Source organism: Dermacentor albipictus, chromosome 4 (assembly GCF_038994185.2).
Source record: "Dermacentor albipictus isolate Rhodes 1998 colony chromosome 4, USDA_Dalb.pri_finalv2, whole genome shotgun sequence".
Taxonomy (NCBI): domain Eukaryota; kingdom Metazoa; phylum Arthropoda; class Arachnida; order Ixodida; family Ixodidae; genus Dermacentor; species Dermacentor albipictus.
In genome coordinates, this window is record NC_091824.1 from 108,925,847 (window position 1) to 108,948,112 (window position 22,266).

Genomic DNA, 22,266 nt, shown 5'->3' on the forward strand with positions numbered 1-22,266 from the left:
TCATGTTAAATTGAAATTTGGAAATAATAAAGTAAGGGAAGATTAAAAAAAAGATAACTTGCCGCAGATGTGGAATAAGCCCTCATATCCGCATTACGCGTGCCGTGCTCTATATTGTCTGTGATATTTCCCATGGTTCTACATCATAGAACGTCTACATCATAGATCATCTACATCATCATAGAATGCAGCTCTACAGGGTACTGTTTCTCGGACTCCTTCGTTACAGTCTACCAGTGTTGTCAAATGCATGCAAGACGAACTTTCGCGCCTTGGAGAGCATACAAGGTCAAGCCCTACGCACGTGTTTAGGACTGCCTCGGTGCACGTCAACAGCAGCAACAATTGCCATCGCTGGGGACCATATGATCCAGACACACGTAGTTGTCGACTCTCTCAGAGCGCACATTCGCCATCTGTCAAGGATCCCCGACCATCATTTGACCTCCCTACCAGCCGAAAGACCTCAAGCGACCTTTTCACGAGTGATTAGCGCTCATCAAGAGTGCATACCGTCATCTTTTACACCGGCGACAAAGCCTTCATCTCCTCTCTGGTGCCTACGACAGCCTCAAGTGAATTTGGATATTCCTGGAATTACAAAAAAGTCCAATCATCAATCGCCGGCTCTGAAGCAACTTACGCTCCTATTACTACACCAGACGTATCATGACCGCATACATATATATACCGATGGTTCGGCCTCACGTGCCAGCTCAACTGCCGCATTCGTCGTTCCAGCCAAGAAGGTCACAGTTAAGTTCAAATTGTCGCACACGACTACATCGACATCAGCAGAACTTGCAGCTCTCCATGCCGCTATGATGTACGTCACCGAAGAGCCCACAGAGCAATGGGTCATATTTTGTGACTCTAAGGCGGCCCTTCACAGCATCAAGTCTGCACTACGTCACAGAGTATACGAGCAGATGATATCTAACATCAGGGAAGTACACCACCATGCTCTGGAAAGAGGGCACACCATTACATTTCAATGGATTCCTGCTCACTGTGGCATTGTCGGCAACAACCTAGCAGACAAGGCTGCCCGGTCTGCCCACGAAGATACCCAGACACGTTCCATACCTTTGGCGAGGTCTGACGCTGCCAGGGAACTTCGCCTACATGCACGCAAAAAGTCGCAAGATCTCTGGAGTTCAGGTGCCTTCAACTGCCGATTATATAAACTGGACCCCATGCTACGGCTACAAGTGCCATCTAGCCTTTCCCGCGGTGAAGCAACCTTGCTGTACCGCTTGTGGCTGGGAGTAGCATTCACAAACTCACATTCCTTTCGTTTGGGAATGGCCGAGAGCCCGATGTGCGATTACTGTGGGTGCGAGGAGACCATCGAGCACCTATTGTGTACTTGCCCCCACTACGATGTACAACGCCTCTCTCTGCAGGAAACTTTACACCGACTAGACTTACGACCTTTCACCGAGTCAAAGATACTCGGACCGTGGCCACACCCGTCACTGGCACGAAAAGCGAATCGTGCATTACTGCAATACTTGAGGTACACCGGTTTAAGAGACCGTTTATAGTGTCCCTGTGCATAGTGTCCCTCCCACACGTACTCTGTGCTTACTCTCTCCCTTTCTTCTTCTTTCTAATCCCCTTTCCCCCACCCCCAGTGTAGGGTAGCAAACCGGATACTCTTCTGGTTGACCTCCCTACCTTTCCTGTCCTTGCTTTCTCTCTCTCTCTCTCTCTCCCATGGTTCTAACAAAAATTTGGCCTCTCGGTTCCCCTTAGTGTTCTCGCTCACCCCATTTAGACTCTCTCCTGGAACCATCCACAACTGACAAGTGGTCGGTTCTTTGGTCGATCTGTCATTCCGTAGTCGCAACCACATGTGTTCAAAGTGAGGCGCTCGCATTTGATCGGGGCAGCACATATAACAGGCATTGCGCCTCCGACAAGCGATTGATGCCCAGCCGACGAACTTTCTCATTGTTGCACAACTCGCCGATTGTTGCTCCTAAGAAAAGAGGGTGATCCCGTTTTCCCAGACGCATGGCGGTGAGCATAACGTAGTACTTAAAATAACGGCTGTACATTTCAAACAGTGGAAGGATAGGTCGGTGGATACCTCAGAATAATGACGCATATTGCAGGTTAATGTCCAATTGCTAATGCTGCTACATGAAAAACCCGATATAAACAATAATATGGACGCAAATCAAGGTTAATCAAAATGATGCACGTCTTACAAAACATGTACTTAAAATTTGTGTTTTTGTAATACTGCTATAACACAAAATACGTTCACAAGGCTTACCGGTACAATGGAATGAGAGGCCATGGCTGTCCACACTTTAAAAATATTCTAATAAAGCGGAATGCTCTAAAGAGTGAAATAGCGCACATGCATTTTTCGGAGTCGCACATACCATGTGTTGAATATGTCTTCGTTAAATGTAACCGATATCCGTAAGAAATTTAGTCAATTGGCATAGAAAGCAGCTGATGTGATAGCATTCTAGTAATCACAGCAGTATGTTTCGTTAGGCAACTCTGCTAGTATCTGGTGTCTAGAAGTCGGCGGCTGCGCATTTCGTTTCTTCCTCTATGTTTTCGAGTTTGGTGCTGTGTCGACATTAGAATCCGGAACTGTTACCATCTCGGCCAACCTTCTGTGCTTCCTAATGTGAGTTCCCGGTTGTTATTATATTAGACATTTCCTTTTTTGCTATGGAAACAACTTGTGGATGTTACTTCTTTTTCTCTTACTGATCTGGCCTCAGCATTTTTTTGCTTGGTTCTTAGCTGCCAGTAGGGCGTTCAGCAAGAACAGCGTTTCATACAGATTCACTAGTGAAATGTGAACATATTCAGCATATATTCATTCAAAATATTGTGTCACTCCTGTCCTCCATGATTTACCGTCTCAAACGCGTATAAAACAAATGATCTTCGCCGACTATTACGACACTCCTTAGTACGAAAATTGAGCTCAGCTGTATACGTGTTTTCATTTCGCGACATCTTGGTTGGTGCGCACAATCTGTCTCGTGCAGCACTTTCCAAACGAAGTGAAGCGTGGCGCGACTGCCTCGTGCCACACGAGAGATCGCGAGAGGCGGCGCGTGGGTGACGCATGGGCGCGATTCGCAGCAGCCGCCGCAGAAAGACCTCAGCTCACGCAGCTCTTTGTCTCCATACACACGACGTGCGCTACTCTGGCGCCACATCGTAGCCGTCGTAGCCGCACAGCCCGCCTTGCGCGGCACTACGCTTTCATCTCACGCTTTAGCCATACCCTCCTCCTCCGCTTTCCCCCTCGCGCTCTCTTCGCTATCGCCGTCTTTCGTCTCCCGCTGCGCTTCGCGTTCGCTTTCATCCTTCGCTTTGTTCGTTCGCTTGGTTACGAGGCACAACACCGACGCTGACCGCAAGAATAAACACCTAAGAGTTGCGCTCTAAAAAGATATTTACAGGATGCGCATCACAAGTCTTTGCTGCAGAAAACAAGACATAAATGTCCGAAACCAACCGCGCAATTAGAAATATTTAACCTTTATATCATATTTATTTATTTATTTATTTAAAAATACCTTACAGGCCTCAAAGTGAGGCATTGAGTAAGGGGGGCAGTACATAGAAAATACATTGAATACAAGACATCTATAAACCGTATCTGTTTACAACCTACAACCAAAGTACAACTGAGATGAAAAAAGAATTATTTAGATCACGATTCACTAGGGAAAAGAAGAAATTTAAAAAACATAATATAATAACAAGGAATAAATCACACAGATTTTTCAGTGAAGTCGTGTAATTAATAACAACAGTAATGATGAAAAACAATGACAGAAAAGTTACGGACGCGACATTCCAACGAAGCGGTAAACATAGCGACATAACAGCAATAATGCGAAAATAAGCTGTAAATATAGTGCAAGTATAGAAAGCATTGTGCGACAAACGTAAAACTTCACTTTTCGTTAGTCATGTATACAGTCAAGGCATCACGGAATGAATCGTAGTTAGATTGGCTTGCAATGCTGTCAGGGAGCGAATTCCATATTCTGATAGCCCGAGGAAGAGCAGAGCAATGGAATGCCTTTGTAGACCCGTAAAGGCGGGCATAGCTGAAATGATTATGAAGCCTATGTGACGTGGAGTAGGGTCGTTTCAAGCATGCGGGTGTTCGAGTGGAGTGAAGGAATTTGTGGAACAGTGTTAAAAGGGCAATGTCTCGGCGAGTGCTCAAGGATTGTAATGAAAGTTTAAGTTTTATTTGTGTAACACTAGACTGGTAGCTGTAATCAATACTGTAATCAGACTGGTAGCTGTAAATATTATCAATACGATCACACTCCTTGCCCTAGAACACGTTCCATTTACACTCCATTAAAAACGATATTTTGGGTGCCCTTCGCGATTCTGATTGATGTATCTTCAGCTTGAATACAAAACGCTTCGAATAATGAGCTTTTGGAGTGCGCTTTGACGAGCCCGATAACACACGTGTTAGTGAAAACTGAATAACACATGGCCCCCTTACCATGATAAGTAAATGACCCGCTTCCTATACTCTGAAGCACTTGCCCACTGATGCACTGTGCTTCCTGAATCGATCGTTCATGCACTTTGCTTCGCCAATGTAGAATATGGCACGATGTGAAGTTATCGGTGTAAGGTAAACCGAAGAAGATATTTTTGCAAATGGACATTCAACATCACTACGTAGTCTACGCTCTATGGACATAAGCCATTTGTAAGAGAAGCAATGGACTGATACCCCTTGGTTCCTAGAGGACATTACTTGTGATCTCAGCATGCCTGCGTTACGATCTATGCGCTTCACACACTTAGAAGCACGCTCCTCGATGATTGAGCACCTAAACACAACTAATCAAGATTACCTGCAAGTGTACGTGGGCGAGTTGGTCATCATGCCTGAAGGCGCCTGTGCTACTGTATTTGGATCCCCTTCCTTGCTATCGCGTGGTATGGCCGGTAGCATCGTCTGGCTATCATGAGCAACTACGGAGTGTGCTACTATTACAGTGGCTCTAGGCAAGCTCAGAACTGTTAGCAGACTCAAGACCTGCACTTCAATGACTCTCCCGTGGCGATCCTCCTAACAAATCTTATCAGACATCACTGGCTTTAATCAAGAACTTGAGAAGCAAATGATATACTTCTTCTAGTGAATGCCTTTCCATGTTGGTATCCCTGGGAATGGAATAGCGGACTTTATTGCAAAAAAGCGCTCCCAAGGCGACCAACAGTAAGAGCAGTGATCAGCCACCACTTCTGAAAAGACGTAATTCGGTACCACGTTCGGTCTCTTTGAACGCTGGCAAATGAACCGTGGGCTGTGATCGGCTTGCACTCCAGCGTGGGCTTTCAAAATTGCGCGCAATATCTTTCTGTTATGCACATGCAGCATGCCAAAAAATTGGTGACGTTGAACACTTTGGTCCTGCTATCGCTTAAATGTTAAAACGAAGACTCTGTTTGACAACGTGCGAATACCAGGATTTCCAAACGCGTGTATCCAACTGATAATGTTCCCTGAAGGACCGAGGATAGTTCTTAAGGTCTCACGCCTTCTACTCCGATGTCTACGCAACACTGCACTCAAAGAAATGTAGCAGATTCCTGACCAGGAAAACAGACGCATAAGCCAGGCAATTTCTGGTACGGACTGCCGGGGTAAACCCTGCTTGTAGTAAACACTTTAACCAATCAACCATTCATCACATACGAATTTCTCGATCGTACATATATTCGAAGTAATTCAACGTCGCAAGACGCTTTCGTAGTGATGGGAAGGCTATTTTGTTCTTCCCTCCCTTGTTTTTACTCTCACAGCTGGGTGGCGATTACTTCAAGTAACCACTCACGAGGAAGGCAAGAAATAGTGTTTCCGGCAGCCACATTGGAAGAGGCCTCTAGTGACGCCGTTTGTCGATTGGCCGATGCTCGGACGACAAAATTTATTTCACTGCCAGGACCTGGTACTATAAGATCTCCATACGCATCTTTTCTTGAAGTCGTCTCTTGTGTCCAGCTTTTCCGCACAATATTAACTACGGAACTGTAGGTAGTCTGTTTCGGGTGTACGAATGAGGTACAATTACACAAAGTGCGATAGAGTGAATATTTTTCATGAATGATAGCGTCTTCAAAGAAGCTTTTAAGTTATTTTATTGTTTTATAATACAGTACTTTTGATGGCCATAAGCCTTACACGTAGTAAACATTCCATCATTTAGTCCAGTATTCGTCATTTGCGCTCCTTGTTTCTTGAGTACGTGTTTCTTTCGCTGGTTTTTGCCTTAGTTGATCACTGGATAGGGATACCGAAATATTATGAAAGAAGACACAAACAACTGTAACAGCCCGAAAAATCGACTAGTAAAGGTATAGCAGTCGTCACAGCCTTTCATGCAATCCTGGGCCCGTATTCACAACATCTTGCGCTAGAGTTATTCATAAGAGAAAATTATAGGACATCCTGATACTGGGCATATTATTAGTCAAGGCACCCGGCCAACCGAAAAGGGAAATTATGAATGAAAGCTTCGTAAATTCGGCCGCTGGCATTCTCAAAAGCGGCAACAATTGACTCAAAGGTTAAGCATCGATCTGTTTACTCGCTTAGCAAAGTAGAAAAGAAAAAGTAGACGCAGAGACAGAATTTTCTTATTCGACATTAATCGGCTGTCATTCTGAACCATTCTCTTCACTGTCCATACATGGCTGAAGGGTTGAGGCTAATTGATCAAGACCCTTGATGCGCTTGATTGGCCGTAGTGTCGAGCGTAGCTACTTCGGCGGAGAAGTCTAACTGCAGGTGTAGGAATAGCGGGGTGGTTGCTGGTGCAAGTAAGATAAAGAGAGCGCTAAGGATGCATTTCTAGAGAAGATTCTTTCTTAAGAGGTCTCCCTAGTTTTCATGGCGGTGGCGAAGTTGAGAAAACAGCTAACCGGAAGATTTCTCGCTACCTGTCTGAGGATACCGGCATATACACGCTGTGCTAAAGCATGCGCATCGCTTTGAACCCTTTAGCGTGAAGCTCGCTTGCGGACACTTCAGTCCTGCTCATATGTAATCAGGTGACCCTTTTCCAGGATCCTGCCTACGTACATAGTTGCCCGGGAGGCTGCAAGGGCACAAAGGGATTCCGGAAGTTATCAGTATCCACGAGGCGTTCGAAGAAGGGGTGTGTTGAGCTCGTCGCGTTATCGTTCGAAAAAGAACGAGAGGCCGGGGAGTACCTGCACTGACGATAAGCGCTATCTACGTGGCAAATAAGACGTAGCCTACCTCGACCCGCTGAGGGCGGACCATAGTGCTCGGCAAAGTCAAACAATCGAAATGGGATACTGTTTGCTTTACTCAAGCTTTGTGCTGTTCTTTCCCGCGGGTGAAAGCGGAACGGCGCTGAAGCGAATGACCCCTTGCAATTGGAATACGCATTCTGTGTAGAAACTGCCAATACCAGCATGAGTGTTAGAATTAACCCAGTCATCGAAAACATATCAGTTATGCCTCACTTACCTGAAAAAAAAATGGAGTTATACTTTTTCAGTAATGATACTTACCACTGTAGCTGAACAGCTTACCTGCTACCTGTAGGCCTGCCGATGAAGTTCGAAGTTTACTATTGGGGTGTGATAGTGGGAGCACTGTAATGGGACATAATAAGTGATTGTCCTAGTGGCATCTGGTAGGTTGAAAATTTAAGTAAATGGTTACTTTATCGTTCCCAGTGCGTCAGCCGACATGTAAAGACAGCCTGAAAATTCAACCAACTGTAGAATTTTCTTCGTACCATTTTCAGACACCTGGCACGGGAAACAGCAAAGTGGTTTTGACGCTATTCAGGTAGCTGCTCCTCCCTACTCAACGGAGACCTTCGTCTTAAAAAAATCCAAGATGCCACTATATAGGGGCATGACTGTTGACACTGGACTAGCTTTCGAGTAGGGCTATCTATTGGGAACTGATTACGATGGGATGCATTGTGACTAGCTTGATATGCGACATATGTCAACGAATGTTTCTTCTTGGATTCCACACTCATACGACTTCATCTGACGATGGTACAATAGAACAATAGCGTCAGTTTCGTGGAAGAATCAAGAAGCAGGTTCATACAATACGGACACTGCTGATTTGGGCACGGAGATATGACTGAAATCAAAATTTGTGCTTTGCTGCGTCAGAGGCTAAAATAAACTGTGCAATAAACTGTACTAGCCGCTTTAATCGTGGCGTGTAAAGGCAATCTTGTAGGCCGGTGGTATGCTGGTCGCCGAGCATATGCTCGGATCTCACGTCGCGATTTAGACATTATTTTGTTCGAGGAGGCCAGGCCTGCATAATAAGGCGTTGTTTATAAAGTTCGTTGTTTTGATCAATTCATTCGCGTCGTAACAGATGCTATAGACGTTTCTAACGCCGCTGGTAAATCTGGACGTCCTCCTGTGTAGAAATGTCTTACACAAACCAGGAGAAGCAACACCGAGCGTTCTACAAAATATGGTCACGCAGCAACGCATGAAGGAATAATGCTTTTTGAAAACTATACTGGCTATACTGGACACTAAAGTATATGTACCCTACCGCAAGATTTTGCTATAGGAAAAAACTACGGTGTTGGTCAGAGTACACAACAGCGAAATGTATCTTGATCCATTGACAAACACATCAAATCCTTTGTCTACGCCTATGATGGTAAAGCTTCCTCTTTCCTCCTGTGCCAAAGTGACACTTACTTTTACGGAGAAAAGGATAAGGTAACTAATATTCGATGGTAGTCACTACTCGAATTGCTGGGGCCCTGGGGTCCTATAACGTAAAACTATTCCAATCTGTTTTTATGCCAATCTCCTGACGTCAAATTTACGTAACCACCGACGCAAGCATCGGGTGGTAACCAGCAGCGTTGTTTGAAAAGCCCAATCAAATACGCTTCTCGTTTATAGGACGTCACTTTCTTTTGCTTTTAAAGCGAATAGCATTACCTGCATTGAGCAGTTTTTCTTCTATAACTGGCGGGAGAAGAGGCGAGGAGCACGCTCAAATGGAGAGAGTTTCTATGGGGCCGAGCCAGCACAGTGAACGTAGATAACTGGATGAGGAGGGTGGTGCCGGCGTCTGCGATTGGTCCGCTTCGCCTTACTTAGCTTGCGGTGGCTGGTCGAAAATCATGGCGGCGTGCAACGGAAGGTAAAAAAATGCCACTAAAACAGATGCTCAGCAAAGTAGAGTTGGCAGAGCAATGTGCTATGCGTGCTGAAAGGTCTTGTTAACGTTATACGGCCATGAAAAATCTTTTATTATACGCAAATAAATCCATACTGCCAGGCATCTCCGAGTAGCCAGTGCCACAGCGATCGGCGGGCAGCCATCTTCTATTGCTTTCGGAACAGGGCAGTGCCTCGCTATTCAGAAAAGCTTTAAATTGTGTTCGGCACATTAATGCATCTTTAACGCGTACACGTCATTCTGACGCGGTGAGCTTTCGCGGTCTTGTGACGTCGCGTGACAGACAGGCAAAGTGGGTGCAGCCCGGAAAAGTTTCACCAATAGTAATTGGTCATACAATGCCTTTTTCGCTAATGGTGAGAAAGGCGCCGAATCAGAAATTATTATTTTTCTTTCCTTCGGTCTAATCATGCATAATCAGTGTTCACATATCATATCAGATGGAGCATTATCGCGGTTTTCGTAATGCCGCGTGACAGACAGGTGCGTGGATGGTGGCTTCAAAATTTTTTGACCATTCGTGGAAGGCTGATTGCAGTATTGGAATAGAAAAGTTTGGAATAAGTTTAAGTTACAGCCCCCATTTGTGTTCAAGGTTCAATTACTTCTGCTTGCCAGCGCGAGATTGGGCGTTTGATAACAGGCAAAGGCGAATGCGCCTTCACGGCTTCAAGTTACAAACTTTTCGGTATCGAGTATGTATATTCCCGTATGCAATAAAGAAAGCATTTCCGGTCAACTGAAAGCCTACTGCCATCGCTACCAAATTACTTTAACAAAAGTGGTCCCAATATACTCGGTGAAAACGGCCATATATCCGCCAGATGAATCCTCTTACTAATTGAGCATGAACAACGACACGAACGTAGTCACAGAATATTTCAGTCTTCGACTCCATAAATGCAGTATATCAAAAAGTGCCCATCTCCGTTTAATACACTGTGCTGTGCTGTACTGCAATGCGCGTATTGCGGTTAAATTTAGTTAACTGAATGGTTCCTGAGTCAGCCAACCAACAACCTTGGGTTGAACAGCGGAAAACGATGACCTCTCATTAACCGTGGCCGTTTTGCAGCGCTATTGGGCTCACGCAGAAAGTGGCATAAAATTGTTGAATGAGCTTCAGTCGACGGATAGGCGCTTCACAAAAGCTTGGTAACGCGCACTTGAATTGTTGATAGAACGGGCGTTCAGTTTATTGATGCTCAGTATGATCTCGACACAGGGCCACCTTCGGCAGAGCTCTATAACCACAATGGTATAGCTAAGCACGCCTTGAGCATCGTGTCCGACGAAAAGGCACGTCCGCTGAATCAGAGTTTGAACTTTTACGAATTGGTCTTTCCGTTCGCTTCAAGCTTATTTGTTATCATCAGTGCTTGATGCCCGCAATGACCAAAATTGATTTTTATACAGAGGTGCATACCTCTGGAGATCTTAAGCTAGCTGAACAAAATCAATCAGAGCGGATGACCGCATATGAGAGTGGGGCATGACCACTGATATGAATGAAGAGGCCTACCGGCAGACGAAACACATCAAGCCGTGAAATCCAATCCACACGAATATACTTTTAAATGTATTTACCTTCGTCCGGTCGTGGCCTTCCGCTACCCGCGTTTCCCAGCCATCATGTCCAGTGCGTATGATTAATGTACTAGCGCAATGCTTCAGCCGCGCAAATGCAAAGCTTTGTGCATGGGTATCCAATTCTGGGAGAAATTAAATACGCCTCTTAATGAGCTTGCCCCAATATGATCATTTGTATGGATAGCTACACATTTCGTGGCCCTTTATTATTTTTTTATCATTCCTTTTTCTCGCCTATCATTCCTGTTCCCCAAGTATAGGGTAGCCAACCGACACATCCTTGGTGAACTTCCTGCCGCTCTTTCTTCGTTTTTCTCTCTCTCTCTCTTGTATATTAGATTCACTGGGAACTTTGAAAACATTCAGATCTGTCAACACACATGAAAAGTCTGTTTCTTTTTTGTTAGCGACTTCGTAATGAGTCCTATTTACTGAGATTTTCTCATTGTTAATTCATTCCTTTGGGCTGTATATATTACATTCTGCCCAAGGATCGATGGGCGTAAGCTTCTCATAGTTCCACTGATAAAATTTCTTTCATTTATTTATTTATCAGCAGCGTAACCCAATGTTTCCAACGATACACCACCTCAAAACTGAGAGCTGGGCGAGTTGGTGTGGGTCCATCTTAACGTTAGGAATGCGCGAAAAAGACGTAGACGAGAAAGAGAGAAACGACAAGCACGGACGCCATGTTTGTTGCTCGTGTTGGTCGTTTATCTTATTCTCGTGTATACGCCTTTTTCGCGCGTTTTCTCGTTAAGATAGATACACTTCCTTACTAGTCACGTTCAAAGGGCACTATAGCTTTCACCCATTTCTGCATTCTGTAAGCGAATAACATATAGTGAATAATGCATGAGACGAGGCAAATCTTCATCGTAGTAAACCAATATATTCGCCCACAGAGTTTACAAACAGCTTTTTCATTTTTCATATGAATCCACCTCAGGATGTCACCACAGTTCGGCACAGCACTACTCCGTTGTTGGAGGCCAGAGGCTGAATACTTCTGGTGAAAGAATGTGGTGAAAATGTTCATTCTGCGCTGACGTTACGAATAGCTTATACCTTTTATCGGTTGCTTCGAGATTTAGCCCTGAAGGCATAATCATGTGTCGTCATCACTTTTCTTAAGCCACTCACACACTCGCAATGCATTTAGGTATTTCTTTTGTGGCTCACGATCTAGCCGAACACAGCATGTCCACAGCTACATTCATTCCTAGCACTTGGTTCCTACATGAGATTTATCTCCCTTCATAGCTGTGTCTCGACTTCTCTTTTTCAATCTGCTTTTAGTTCTGTACATGAAAACATGCCCACTGCAGTCAGGCTACTTTTGCGAACTTTGACCCAAACTGTAATTAAACAAGACCCTTTAATGGACACATATTTTCACCACAATAAAAGATAAAATGCCACCGCATACCTCCTTGTCAAATTTCTTTCTATTCCACTGTCCCTGATAAAAGCCCCTTCAGTTTTTATTTTCCCTCACTCAAATGAATGTATCTAAACCTTTTATTCCTTTCTCGCTTCTGAAACACTATGTTTCCCTTAGCGCTCAAGAAAAGTGTATTTCTGAAGTTTCGCAGTCATTTCTCTCATTTCATGAATACTATGGAAGTCTCTCAACATGTTCAATTCTACGTTTAGGCCAATGACACTGCGTTTTGTTATCGGCTATTGCCGCCTACAAGCAGTACAGCTGTCGCACCAAAGTGCAAACTGACGAGGGAAAAACTTTCCTCACTTTGCTCGTGTTTGCCGCAATGTCGAGATGTCACATGCTTGGAAGAAGAAATACATAAAGATAACGTCAGAAGGCCTCCGCGAAAGCACATACGATATGTCTATGGGAGCAATGAGTTCTTTTTGCACATTTGCTGTTTTTTTTTTCGCTTGTTTCTTTTGGTGTTTCTGCAGTCGTGTTTTTATGCACTCTCGGGAATACATGCACTGCCTCGCGACACTGCTGTGCAGCTGGGAATGTAATGAGAAATCCGTCCGGCTAATAAATATAATCAAGCTGTGGACATTTTTCATAAAGCGTTTATTATGTTTTATGTAGTGGCACTCTTTCTTTTATCTGTGCACATGCTCACTTGACGTGTTCGAAGGGGCGAAAAACAGTTACCGGGGCAAAAACCTGCCGTAGTAGCATAAAATATTCGCGTCTACCGTGATTGAAGTCGGCATAACAAATTTAACAGTGCTCCTTTTACGAACTGCTCTGCCGATGAACTTTAAGAGCAGTAGTTGTCGTGCTTCTTTTTTATCATTATTCACTATTCCGGGACTTACTTAAAGGTGTGGTGCCTCCGTTCAACGCCCTTCTGTGCTCCGTGACCATAGACCTTGTTTCTAGCCGCAGCTTTGGAGGCACCATTGCATTTAGGCAAGGGAGAAAGAGAGAGAGAGAAACCTTTATTGCCCCGCTGGCCTCAAGAACAGCTCTCATGTAGGGTCTTACAGTGAACTGGGTACATGTAGAGCAGTGTACGTGTTCTAATGTATGGGGAACCGTAACACGGCGTCGACTATAATAACGTGGGCTGTAGCGGAGCTTGCATCAGGTGTACTATTTCCGCTGTCACAACCTTCCACCGTCTCCATTGGAGCACCTATGGCTGCAACTAACCTTGAGGTATGTTGACTGGGTCTTGTAAACGAGATAATACTCTGAAATCTCCCCTTTCCCATGCTTTATAGTTGTTCATGTCGGTTTCTAAAAAAAAAATCGTTCGTGTAAAGTTTCTTTTTTCTGTGTGCCTGTTTGTCTTAAAGGGCCGCCCACCTTGAACGGAATTCCCTTCGGCATGTTTACTCTCCTTGACATTTTTCAATTAAATGTTATTTAATAAACATACCAATAGACAGCTGTTAAGTCCCTGGCTGCAGTATTTACTTTTTTTCGTTTATGCATTGAATCCGCTTCAGTTATTCGCTATATACTACAATCACTTCTACGGCAGCCTATGTGACCAGAAACCCGCCGTGGTTGCTCAGTGGCTATGGTGTTAGGCTGCTGAGCACGAGGTCGCGGGATCAAATCCCGGCCACGGCGGTCGCATTTCGATGGGGGCGAAATGCGAAAACACCCGTGTACTTAGATTTAGGTGCACGTTAAGGAACCCCAGGTGGTCGAAATTTCCGGAGTCCTCCACTACGACGTGCCTAATAATCAGAAAGTGCTTTTGGCACGTAAAACCCCATAATTTTTTATGTGACCAGAAACAGAAAATATTACGGAAAATGTGAGCCCTTGCAGGCGGAACTTATTTCGCAATAATACACAAATACAAATTTGTTTCAAAATGCGTGCAGATTTGCCGAAATCAATTTGCACCAAGCGAAGTATTTTTCCGAACACACAACAAAATAGAGTAGTAGCGTAATGTTCGTGACGTGATAAACTGCGAACATACAGCGCAGACAGAGAAGTGATATGAACAAAAACAAACTAGCTTGCAAGGTCATTTGCTGAATTTGTTGTGAACTGCACCGAACGTAACGTCACCGAGTGATTTACTGGATGGAGCAGATGCTTGCTTCATGTGCAAAACTGTGTTACAATACAGGTCGGTATAGAGTAGGTCAAGTGTGTATGCGTGATGACCTTTGAACTCGTTTCGAGGTACCCGGCAAATTACTGAGACGCTAACTGGTCGAGCGACAGCACGTCTGAATCGCGGATTATATTATTAACCGGTATTTTAAACGCAAATGGGCCTCGACTGTGTTTAGAGACGACCTGATTGCCGACTTGGCCAAAACGTCTTGCAAGTGCATGGACGAATGAAGGTGTTGAGGCTACGCTACCAGTGAACGAATCTGTGCAGATATTCATACCTCAAAAATGCGAAAGTTACGGTACATTCTAAAAGTAATATAATGCTGGAAACAGTAAGCAGACATTGAATACAATGAAGAGACAGTGCTGCCGCAACTTCCTCTTTATTGTTGAGCGGTGTTCAATGTTCCAATAGATCACGCTCACTCAGTTTGTGCCTAATCAGAAGGAACGTACTCCACACTTCGAGAAACCCCTGAAATTGACCTAAGGGTGGGACGAGCAACTACATCCGAACATGGATGCACCTAAAGCATGGCGTGTCTTCCTAAATGTACATTGTATAACAGAGTTTACGTACAGACGAATCACATGAAAACCAGTAAGGAGAATATTTACTATGGTGGAATATCAAGAATGGGAGCGAGGATTATGCACAGATGGTGCGCGATGACACAAAGAATACCAACACATACTGAAATATGTTGCAAAGAATACAAAAACGAATTAATCAGAACCGAATATATACATTGTGCCCATGATTGAAACTTTTTCAACTTTACGACTTACACGTTTCTTGCAAATTAAGTATATGCATTGAGGAAAGTCAATGCAGGTTCTACAGAGCTGAGCTGTAGGCATAAATTACCGAAATTACATACAAAGAATATGGAAAAAAAATAAGAAGCGAGAACTGTACAATCTTAAATTGTTTTCTCCGTGTAATGGCGAAAACAGTGTGATGATGACAACAGCTATTCCAAAGCGTTGGTTTTTGGAGGCTGGTAGGTAGTTTTGTGTTGAAACTGAAGTTGGCTATAGTCGAAGTCTTCGAGTCCGTCATATATTTGAGTGTTAATAACATGGCCGTTTTCTTTTGGAGTTTTGTATTTTACTACAAAAAAATTTAACTACAGCAGAAGATATTTGATGCCCTAGAATCTGACATTCACGGTCAGGGCCATGCTGTGCGATTAGTGCATGTTTCCCTCGCTGACGACTGTAATTCCCGGAATAAACAACGTTGGAAGTGACTCTTGCCGAGTGCTCCTCGTACCTCAGTAGCCGCAATATCGTTTTGCACTAGTCACTGTTGCACGTTCTTTCGGCTATTGGTGCTTATGTTTACGCTCATTGCCAAAATATATAGTCACCGTGTGGCCGTGAGTAGGATAAAATTAAATGAATAGAAAATATTGATGAAAACAAGGCACTATGTGAATTCGGGGAAACTTCGGACAAATGCCATCGCCGGATCAGCTGAAGATTTTTGGGTTGCACTTGAGCAATACCCCAGGTGGTTTCCTGCAGCCCCATATTTCTTTTTCTGTACTCTCCTTCGTTCCACGCGTGGCGAGCTGCTAAAATTTCTCGAGATTGCCCTTAGGGATGAAAACTGGCTAACCTCCCTGTCTTTCCGTCTATTCCTGCTGCCTGCCTTTAGGAAGCATAGTTGAACGCCATTTGTTCAAAGCTGGTTATTTAAAACAGGATTATCGAAAATGCCCAAAACAAGTATGCCCACGCTAGCTATGACTGCTGCCGAGGGAATTCCCAATAAAATATCGCTCTCTCTCGTTTTCATTTCAGTTTTGCAGCGTATGCTTTAATTCAATAGAATAAGTGCACTTACTTGACGGCCTGCGGTTATATCATACATAGTGTGATCATGACAACCGCTCGGTTTATTTGTGACTGTTCTCTTCAATCCGCACTTTTAAACCACATATAGATTTTCTTAACCAAAGATTGAAGGAGTTTGTGAAAGGTTGATGCCTGAAAGGATGCGTCCATACATTTTAATAGTGTAATGACGGCCTTGTACTTCTACCAGAAGAAATTAATGCCTGTGAACATGACCAACAGATGGGCACGTGCCATCTTGGAGATTGTGTCTACTAAGAATGTGTGACAGTGATTCGTTTAAATATTAATTGGCGAGGATGCTTCACATCTATAAGTGCTAGGTGATGAATATCAAGGCCTAGCTTTTATACATATTTTGCTTGTCTATGTCTCAGCCACCTCAGTAAGTCCTTAAATGACCCTAAACAATAGTAAGAAAGCCACAGAAAACACGGGGAAGACGGGAGATGGAAATCCAAGACGATGAGTAAAACGAGAACTAGGTAAAAAAGGAAGCCAGCGTTTCGACAGGGGTACAAAAAAGACAAGATCACTTGTCGAAACGTTGCCTCGTGCTTTTACCTTGTTCTCGTTTCGCTGAGCAGCAAAGTCAGTAACCAAAGTTGCCAGCAGTATTAATGCCATAAAATGAATAACTCATTTAAGGAGACATGTTTGCACCTTTGCAATTGTAGTCTCTCAGATGGGTTAGTCGATTTAACTTAAGGAATAGCAGTTGATTTAATCAGACACAAATATATTGCTTGAATAGCTTGCGACCCTTTATATAGGCAATGCCTCAGGACTTCAAATGTATGAGAGAGCTGAAAGAAAGCCAACTTTATACTAATCCATAAGAAGGGAGACGGTAAATAATTGAATTATTGGTCCATTAGCTTGCTTTCAGTATTGTATAAGATATTCAAGATAATTCACAATAGAATCAGGGCAGCACTTGACTTCAATCAACCAAGAGAACAGGCTGGCGTTAAGAAGGAATATTCTACACTGGATCACATCCATGTTAACAATCAAGTAATTGTGAAATCTGCAGTGTACACTCAACCTCTCTATATGGCTTTCATAGATTTTGAAAAGGCATTCGGTTCAGTTGTCATACCAGCAGTCATAGAGGCATTGCTTAATCAAAGAGTGCAGGAGGCGTGCGTGAATATCTTTGGAAATATGTGCAAAGCTTCCACGGATACCTTCTATCTCCATAAGAAAAACAGAAAGTTATCTATCAATAAGAGGGTCAGGCAAGGAGACACAATCTCTCCAACGTGATTCCCTGCTTGCTTAGAAAAAGTATTCAGTCTGTTAAACTGGGAAGGCTTAGGAGTGAGGATTAACGGCGAATATCCTAGCAACCTTCGGTTTGCAGATGCCAGTTTATTTGGTTCAGCAACACTCGGGACGAATTACAACTAATTATCGAGGGCCTTAACTGAGAAAATGTAAGAGTGGGTTTGAAGATTAATATGTAGAAGACAAAGATATTGTACAATAGCCTAGCAAGGGAACAAGAATTTAGGATCGCCAGACAACCTCTAGTCTGCACAGGAGTACGTTTATCTAGGTCAATTCACAGAGGGCCCTGGTCATGAGAAGGAAATTCACAGAAGAATAAAAATGGGTTGTAGTACATACGGCAGGCGTTATCAAATTAACAAATCCTGACTAGGAGCTTACCACTATCGTCGAAAAGAACAGTGTGCAGTCATTGCATTCTACCGTTGCTAACCGGTTGAATGCAATGCAAAATGGTAGAACTCAGGAACTTGGAGGTTAACAAATAAGCCCGAGAACAAGTTAAAGACCGCGCAAAGAGCGATGGAACGAAAAATGTTAGGCGTAACGTTAAGAGACAGGAGGAGAGTGGTGTGGATCAGAGAGCAAAAGGGGATAGCCCAATATACTAGCGGACATTAAAAGAAAAAAATGGAGCTGGGCAGGCAATGTAATGCGTAAGGTAGATAACCGGTGGACCATTAGAGTTACATAATGGGTGTCGAGGGTCGAGGACAGCAGAAATCTAGGGGATGGACTTAGGAAATTTTCAGGCGTAAGCTGGAATCAGCTAGCGCAAGACAGCGGTAATTTAAGATCGCAGGGAGAGAGGCCTTTGTCCTGAAGTGGACATAAAGATAGAATGATGATGATGGGGAATTGCAGTGCCAGCGCACGAATTGCAGTCTCAGCGTATCAGACTACCATGACACTGCTGCACGTATGCACAGAGGCGACGCACAATATGTGCTCATGGTCTGTCTGAGAAGTTTCCCTGCTCAGGCGTGCCTAGGCTGGAGTGTACAGATTTTCCCTCGTGGTGAGCAGAACTTAAGAGTAGCCGCATCCCTATGGCGTTTCGTTCTTTCTGAAAAAGAAAGAAGAAAGTTTTGGGTTTAGCCCAAATAAGAATCAAACTCGTCATTGTGTTACGAAACTTTGGCAGAAATGTTAAGGAAGTGGCTTGGTTATGCACAGGCAAAGATAGCCGAAACCAATGCAAAATATTCGCAGATACATTTATTATGAATGAGATTGGCTATTTAAGAACCGCATTTGTTTGCAGGGATGTTTAGTTAGTAATAGTGGCCTTACAGCTCACCATAGACGGAGATTACTCACGCAGGAGTCAATTATTCACATTGGTAAGCTAAGTCAAGTTCACTGTTGAGGCTCTCGAGCTTCTCGCTTCATGCTTTGTGCACAGTTGCAAGCTGATTGTGCTTACTTGAGTGACCGGTGCACAAAGCCTGTTGTCATGTCTGTCATTGTCTGCGCTTGTTCTTTGTTGAAAGAAGGCAGACAACTGTTGTTCCTTGCACCATGAAACTATTGCTGCTGATGGAATCGAGCCATTTCGAAAACCATGTTTAGCCTAGGCATCAAATAGCTGGCGAAGTGATTTGGTTCCTTTCTTAATATCGGTTATTAATAGTAACAAAGAAACAATGCCTATAGATGCTTATGGCTCCATTTGAATTTAAATTTTCGCTTTTGGCCTCAAAAGGAAGCTTTAGCTTAGCAGGTCCTATATAAATGTAGGGGAACGGAGAAATTGAATTTTTTTGGCAGCCACTGCACCGATGTTGATGTGGTTTATTGAATTTCAACAAAAATGTCATAAACTAGTTACGTGAAAAGCGGATATATTATGTAAGCTGTCAATCTTTTAGGAAACATTCTTCCAAATTGCAGAGTTTCACGAAGTTTAGCCATCGAGTTTACAACTCTACCTCAGCAATGAAAAACAATATCGCCATTCTGTAAACTGCCCTAATAGTATAACTAAAGCGAACAAAATTGCTTAATTGTACACCGCTCTGAAACATACCACTAATTTGCGAGTAAAATATTGCGAAATCCTCGCAAACTATAAATCAATTTTGCCGAGCAGGTTAATTCATTTATCAAATTTACCCGCTTTAGATGCTCTAACAGATGCAGGTTACCTAACTGCAGTATGTGTTTTTAGTTCGGAAACTTCGCGAAACAACGCGAAGTTTACAAATTTGTAAACGTCGCGTTTACATTACTTGAGACATTGAGTTTCGACGTTTTGCAGAAAGCTTAAGCTCCTAAATACAAACTCTGCTTCGTACTGTTGTTTGCCAGAGCTTAACCTTTTCCCCTTAAATGCAATTAATTTAGTTAATACCGTCCGGCTGTTGTCTCGTAAAAGCGCTTCTGCGGTTTACGTGTACTTCAATAGCGAAATCGAAGTTGGCCTTGTGCTAAAGCTTCTTCTGAAATTACTTTCATACCTCGCGATATTGTAGTCGCGCCCACTGACGCAATCATTGATATTGATAAAATAATTTGCCTGAGAGCGGTGTCGCTCTTCTCCGCCTCTTAACATTCGCCCACGACCTCTTAAACACGCCCCTTAAAGCCAGGGCCGATCCGGACTGCCATTGAGAAAACAAGCAAAAATTGTGGGAGCCGGTTGACTAAATTGCTTTCTTCTTATTAAATCACTTGCATGAATACTTTGTTTAGCGCAAAACGACAGAGACAAGAAAGACGACAGGACAAGGCGCTACTCTCAACTGACATCATTTTATTGCGTCACTCCTTTATAGACCGCTCAAACTAGAGGAACATGCGCAGTGAGCACCATGTGGTGGAGCCACCACATGGTGCTCACTGCGCATGTTCTTTCTTGTCTCTGTCGTTTTGCGCTAAACAAAGTATTCATGGATTCGCACCAACTAGCCCGCCAACGCATTGTGCTGAAATCACTTGCAACCAGCAGCAAACGCGCGGAAGACTTCACTGCTTATAAAACACAAAGTAGCGTGCGTGTTGGCATCAGATGGTATTTTTCCCGCCTTCACAAGTTCGTCGTTTCAGGTGCGTTGTGTTTTCTTCGAAGCGTGCTCCCAGCGTGCGTCCGTCCGCCAGCGCAACGGGCACAAAAAAAAACTCATATGCGCAGTTCACGCCGCCGCACCGACGTGATCGGAGTCGCGTAGCCGCCTGGCTCACTCGTTCTCCCAGCGCCAGCCGCTCGACTTCTTTTTGCCCTCCTCCAAGCAGCGAGGGGAGCTGCGCTGTGGCTTCCTTCTCTACCGTCTCCCTTCCGGGACCCCTATAATGCAGCACAGAGCGGCTCGCTAGCGCCACCTTCTGCTGCAAAAGAGTTCGGGTAATGTTTTTAAAAGGAGGAGAAGTAGTCTGATTTTTTACATTCAGCTTCATCCGTGAAAACGCCAGTCGTTTATGTACATATTTTGATTTATTCATTTCATTGTACCCTAAAGGCCCTCTGTCAGAAGGTATTACATAAGGGGGAGGGGGGAGAGTGGCAAATAAGATAGGCGTAATATTCAAATAAAGACATACTACGCAAAATGAATACAAAAATAAAGCACATTACAGCAATACACTGAGTACTGCACAATAAAACGTGGCAAAAACAGGATACACGGCCAAATGCCACGTAAGCAGAGGGCATGTGGTAAAATAACGCTGCTATTAAACATTGCAAACACAGGAAAATTACGCTGCAAAAGAGAGTACACACTGTTAATGACATGAACTGTTCTTGTTCCGTAAAGGCAAAGAAATGAACGTGTCATATGGCATGGAACTATTTCCGCTTAGCTATCCTTGTTTCTGGACGGAATGGTGCGTGAACGAAGACCCGCAATCGTGTGCTTGCGGCTCGACTTTCAGGCCGTCTATAATTTATACGGCGCGTATTCTGTGCAGCGACATATATTCGACGCCATAAAACATGCGTTTGCAAGAACCTTTCAGCATACTAACCGTGTGTTGGAGTTCTGAGCATTGAAGAAAACGCGCTGCTAAATTTCTTTAAATACCACACACTGCCACTCCGTTGACGAGGAATCCACTTCTCTGACATCTCTCGCCGAATCCCGACCGCTCGCACTCGGTGCCTTCGCGCGTTTCGGAGCGGTGTCCTTCCATGTATGTGCGGGTTCCCTTACTCACTCGGCAGGGCGCCTAGCGGCGAAGATTGCAACTGATTTTTACGTCACCGGGAGCGCCCAAGGACGGCCGAGTTTCAAAGCAGGCGGCGGCACGGCTGGGCATACACGATAAACACGCCGAGCGCATGAGAGGCCTGCTTCGGGACCCCGGAGAGCGATCAAGATGCAAGGTATGTTTGTGGTTTGATATTTAAGGAACTTCAGATCACTTTCTTGTCACAACCGAAGCCATCGCGTAAGAACGTGCATTCACTGGGAGATTTTACAGCAAAAATTTCCGACCTCGTACTTGCATTGACGCAGATGCGCACCATCAATAGCCGTGAGAGATTGACAGGGTCAGTAAAGCCTAAGTGTTAAGCAGACGGTTGTGAAGAAAGGACGCTATTTAGTGTTTGTTCCAAAGGCCATTGAGGTTGAATAAAAAGAGTGCTTAAAAATTGGAACGTAGGGTGCACGAGATTGTAGTGGCAAGTAGTTAGTAAGATTGCTGACGGCGAGTGACGCTCAAGGGTTCTGCAGTGTACTAATTTAGAGCAACGCATGATTTA

The 22,266-nt window shown here is 44.0% G+C and overlaps 1 protein-coding gene and 1 long non-coding RNA gene across 2 annotated transcripts in view; one reads left to right on the plus strand and one right to left on the minus strand.

Annotated features, from left to right (window-relative positions):
* LOC139059248 (gamma-butyrobetaine dioxygenase-like) overlaps window positions 1-22,266 on the plus strand; it is a 62,258-nt gene that overhangs the window by 17,898 nt on the left and 22,094 nt on the right. Inside the window, exon 2 of the mRNA XM_070537410.1 lies at window positions 21,724-21,885. Within this exon, the coding sequence (XP_070393511.1) occupies window positions 21,879-21,885 (7 nt within the window). The 5' untranslated portion in view covers window positions 21,724-21,878. The remainder of the gene's footprint in view (window positions 1-21,723; window positions 21,886-22,266) is intronic.
* On the minus strand, window positions 20,556-21,702 carry LOC139059249 (uncharacterized). The gene is made up of 2 exons (XR_011514025.1): window positions 21,528-21,702; window positions 20,556-20,888 (listed from the first exon to the last, which is right to left on the minus strand). It is a non-coding gene; the product is annotated as an uncharacterized lncRNA (long non-coding RNA).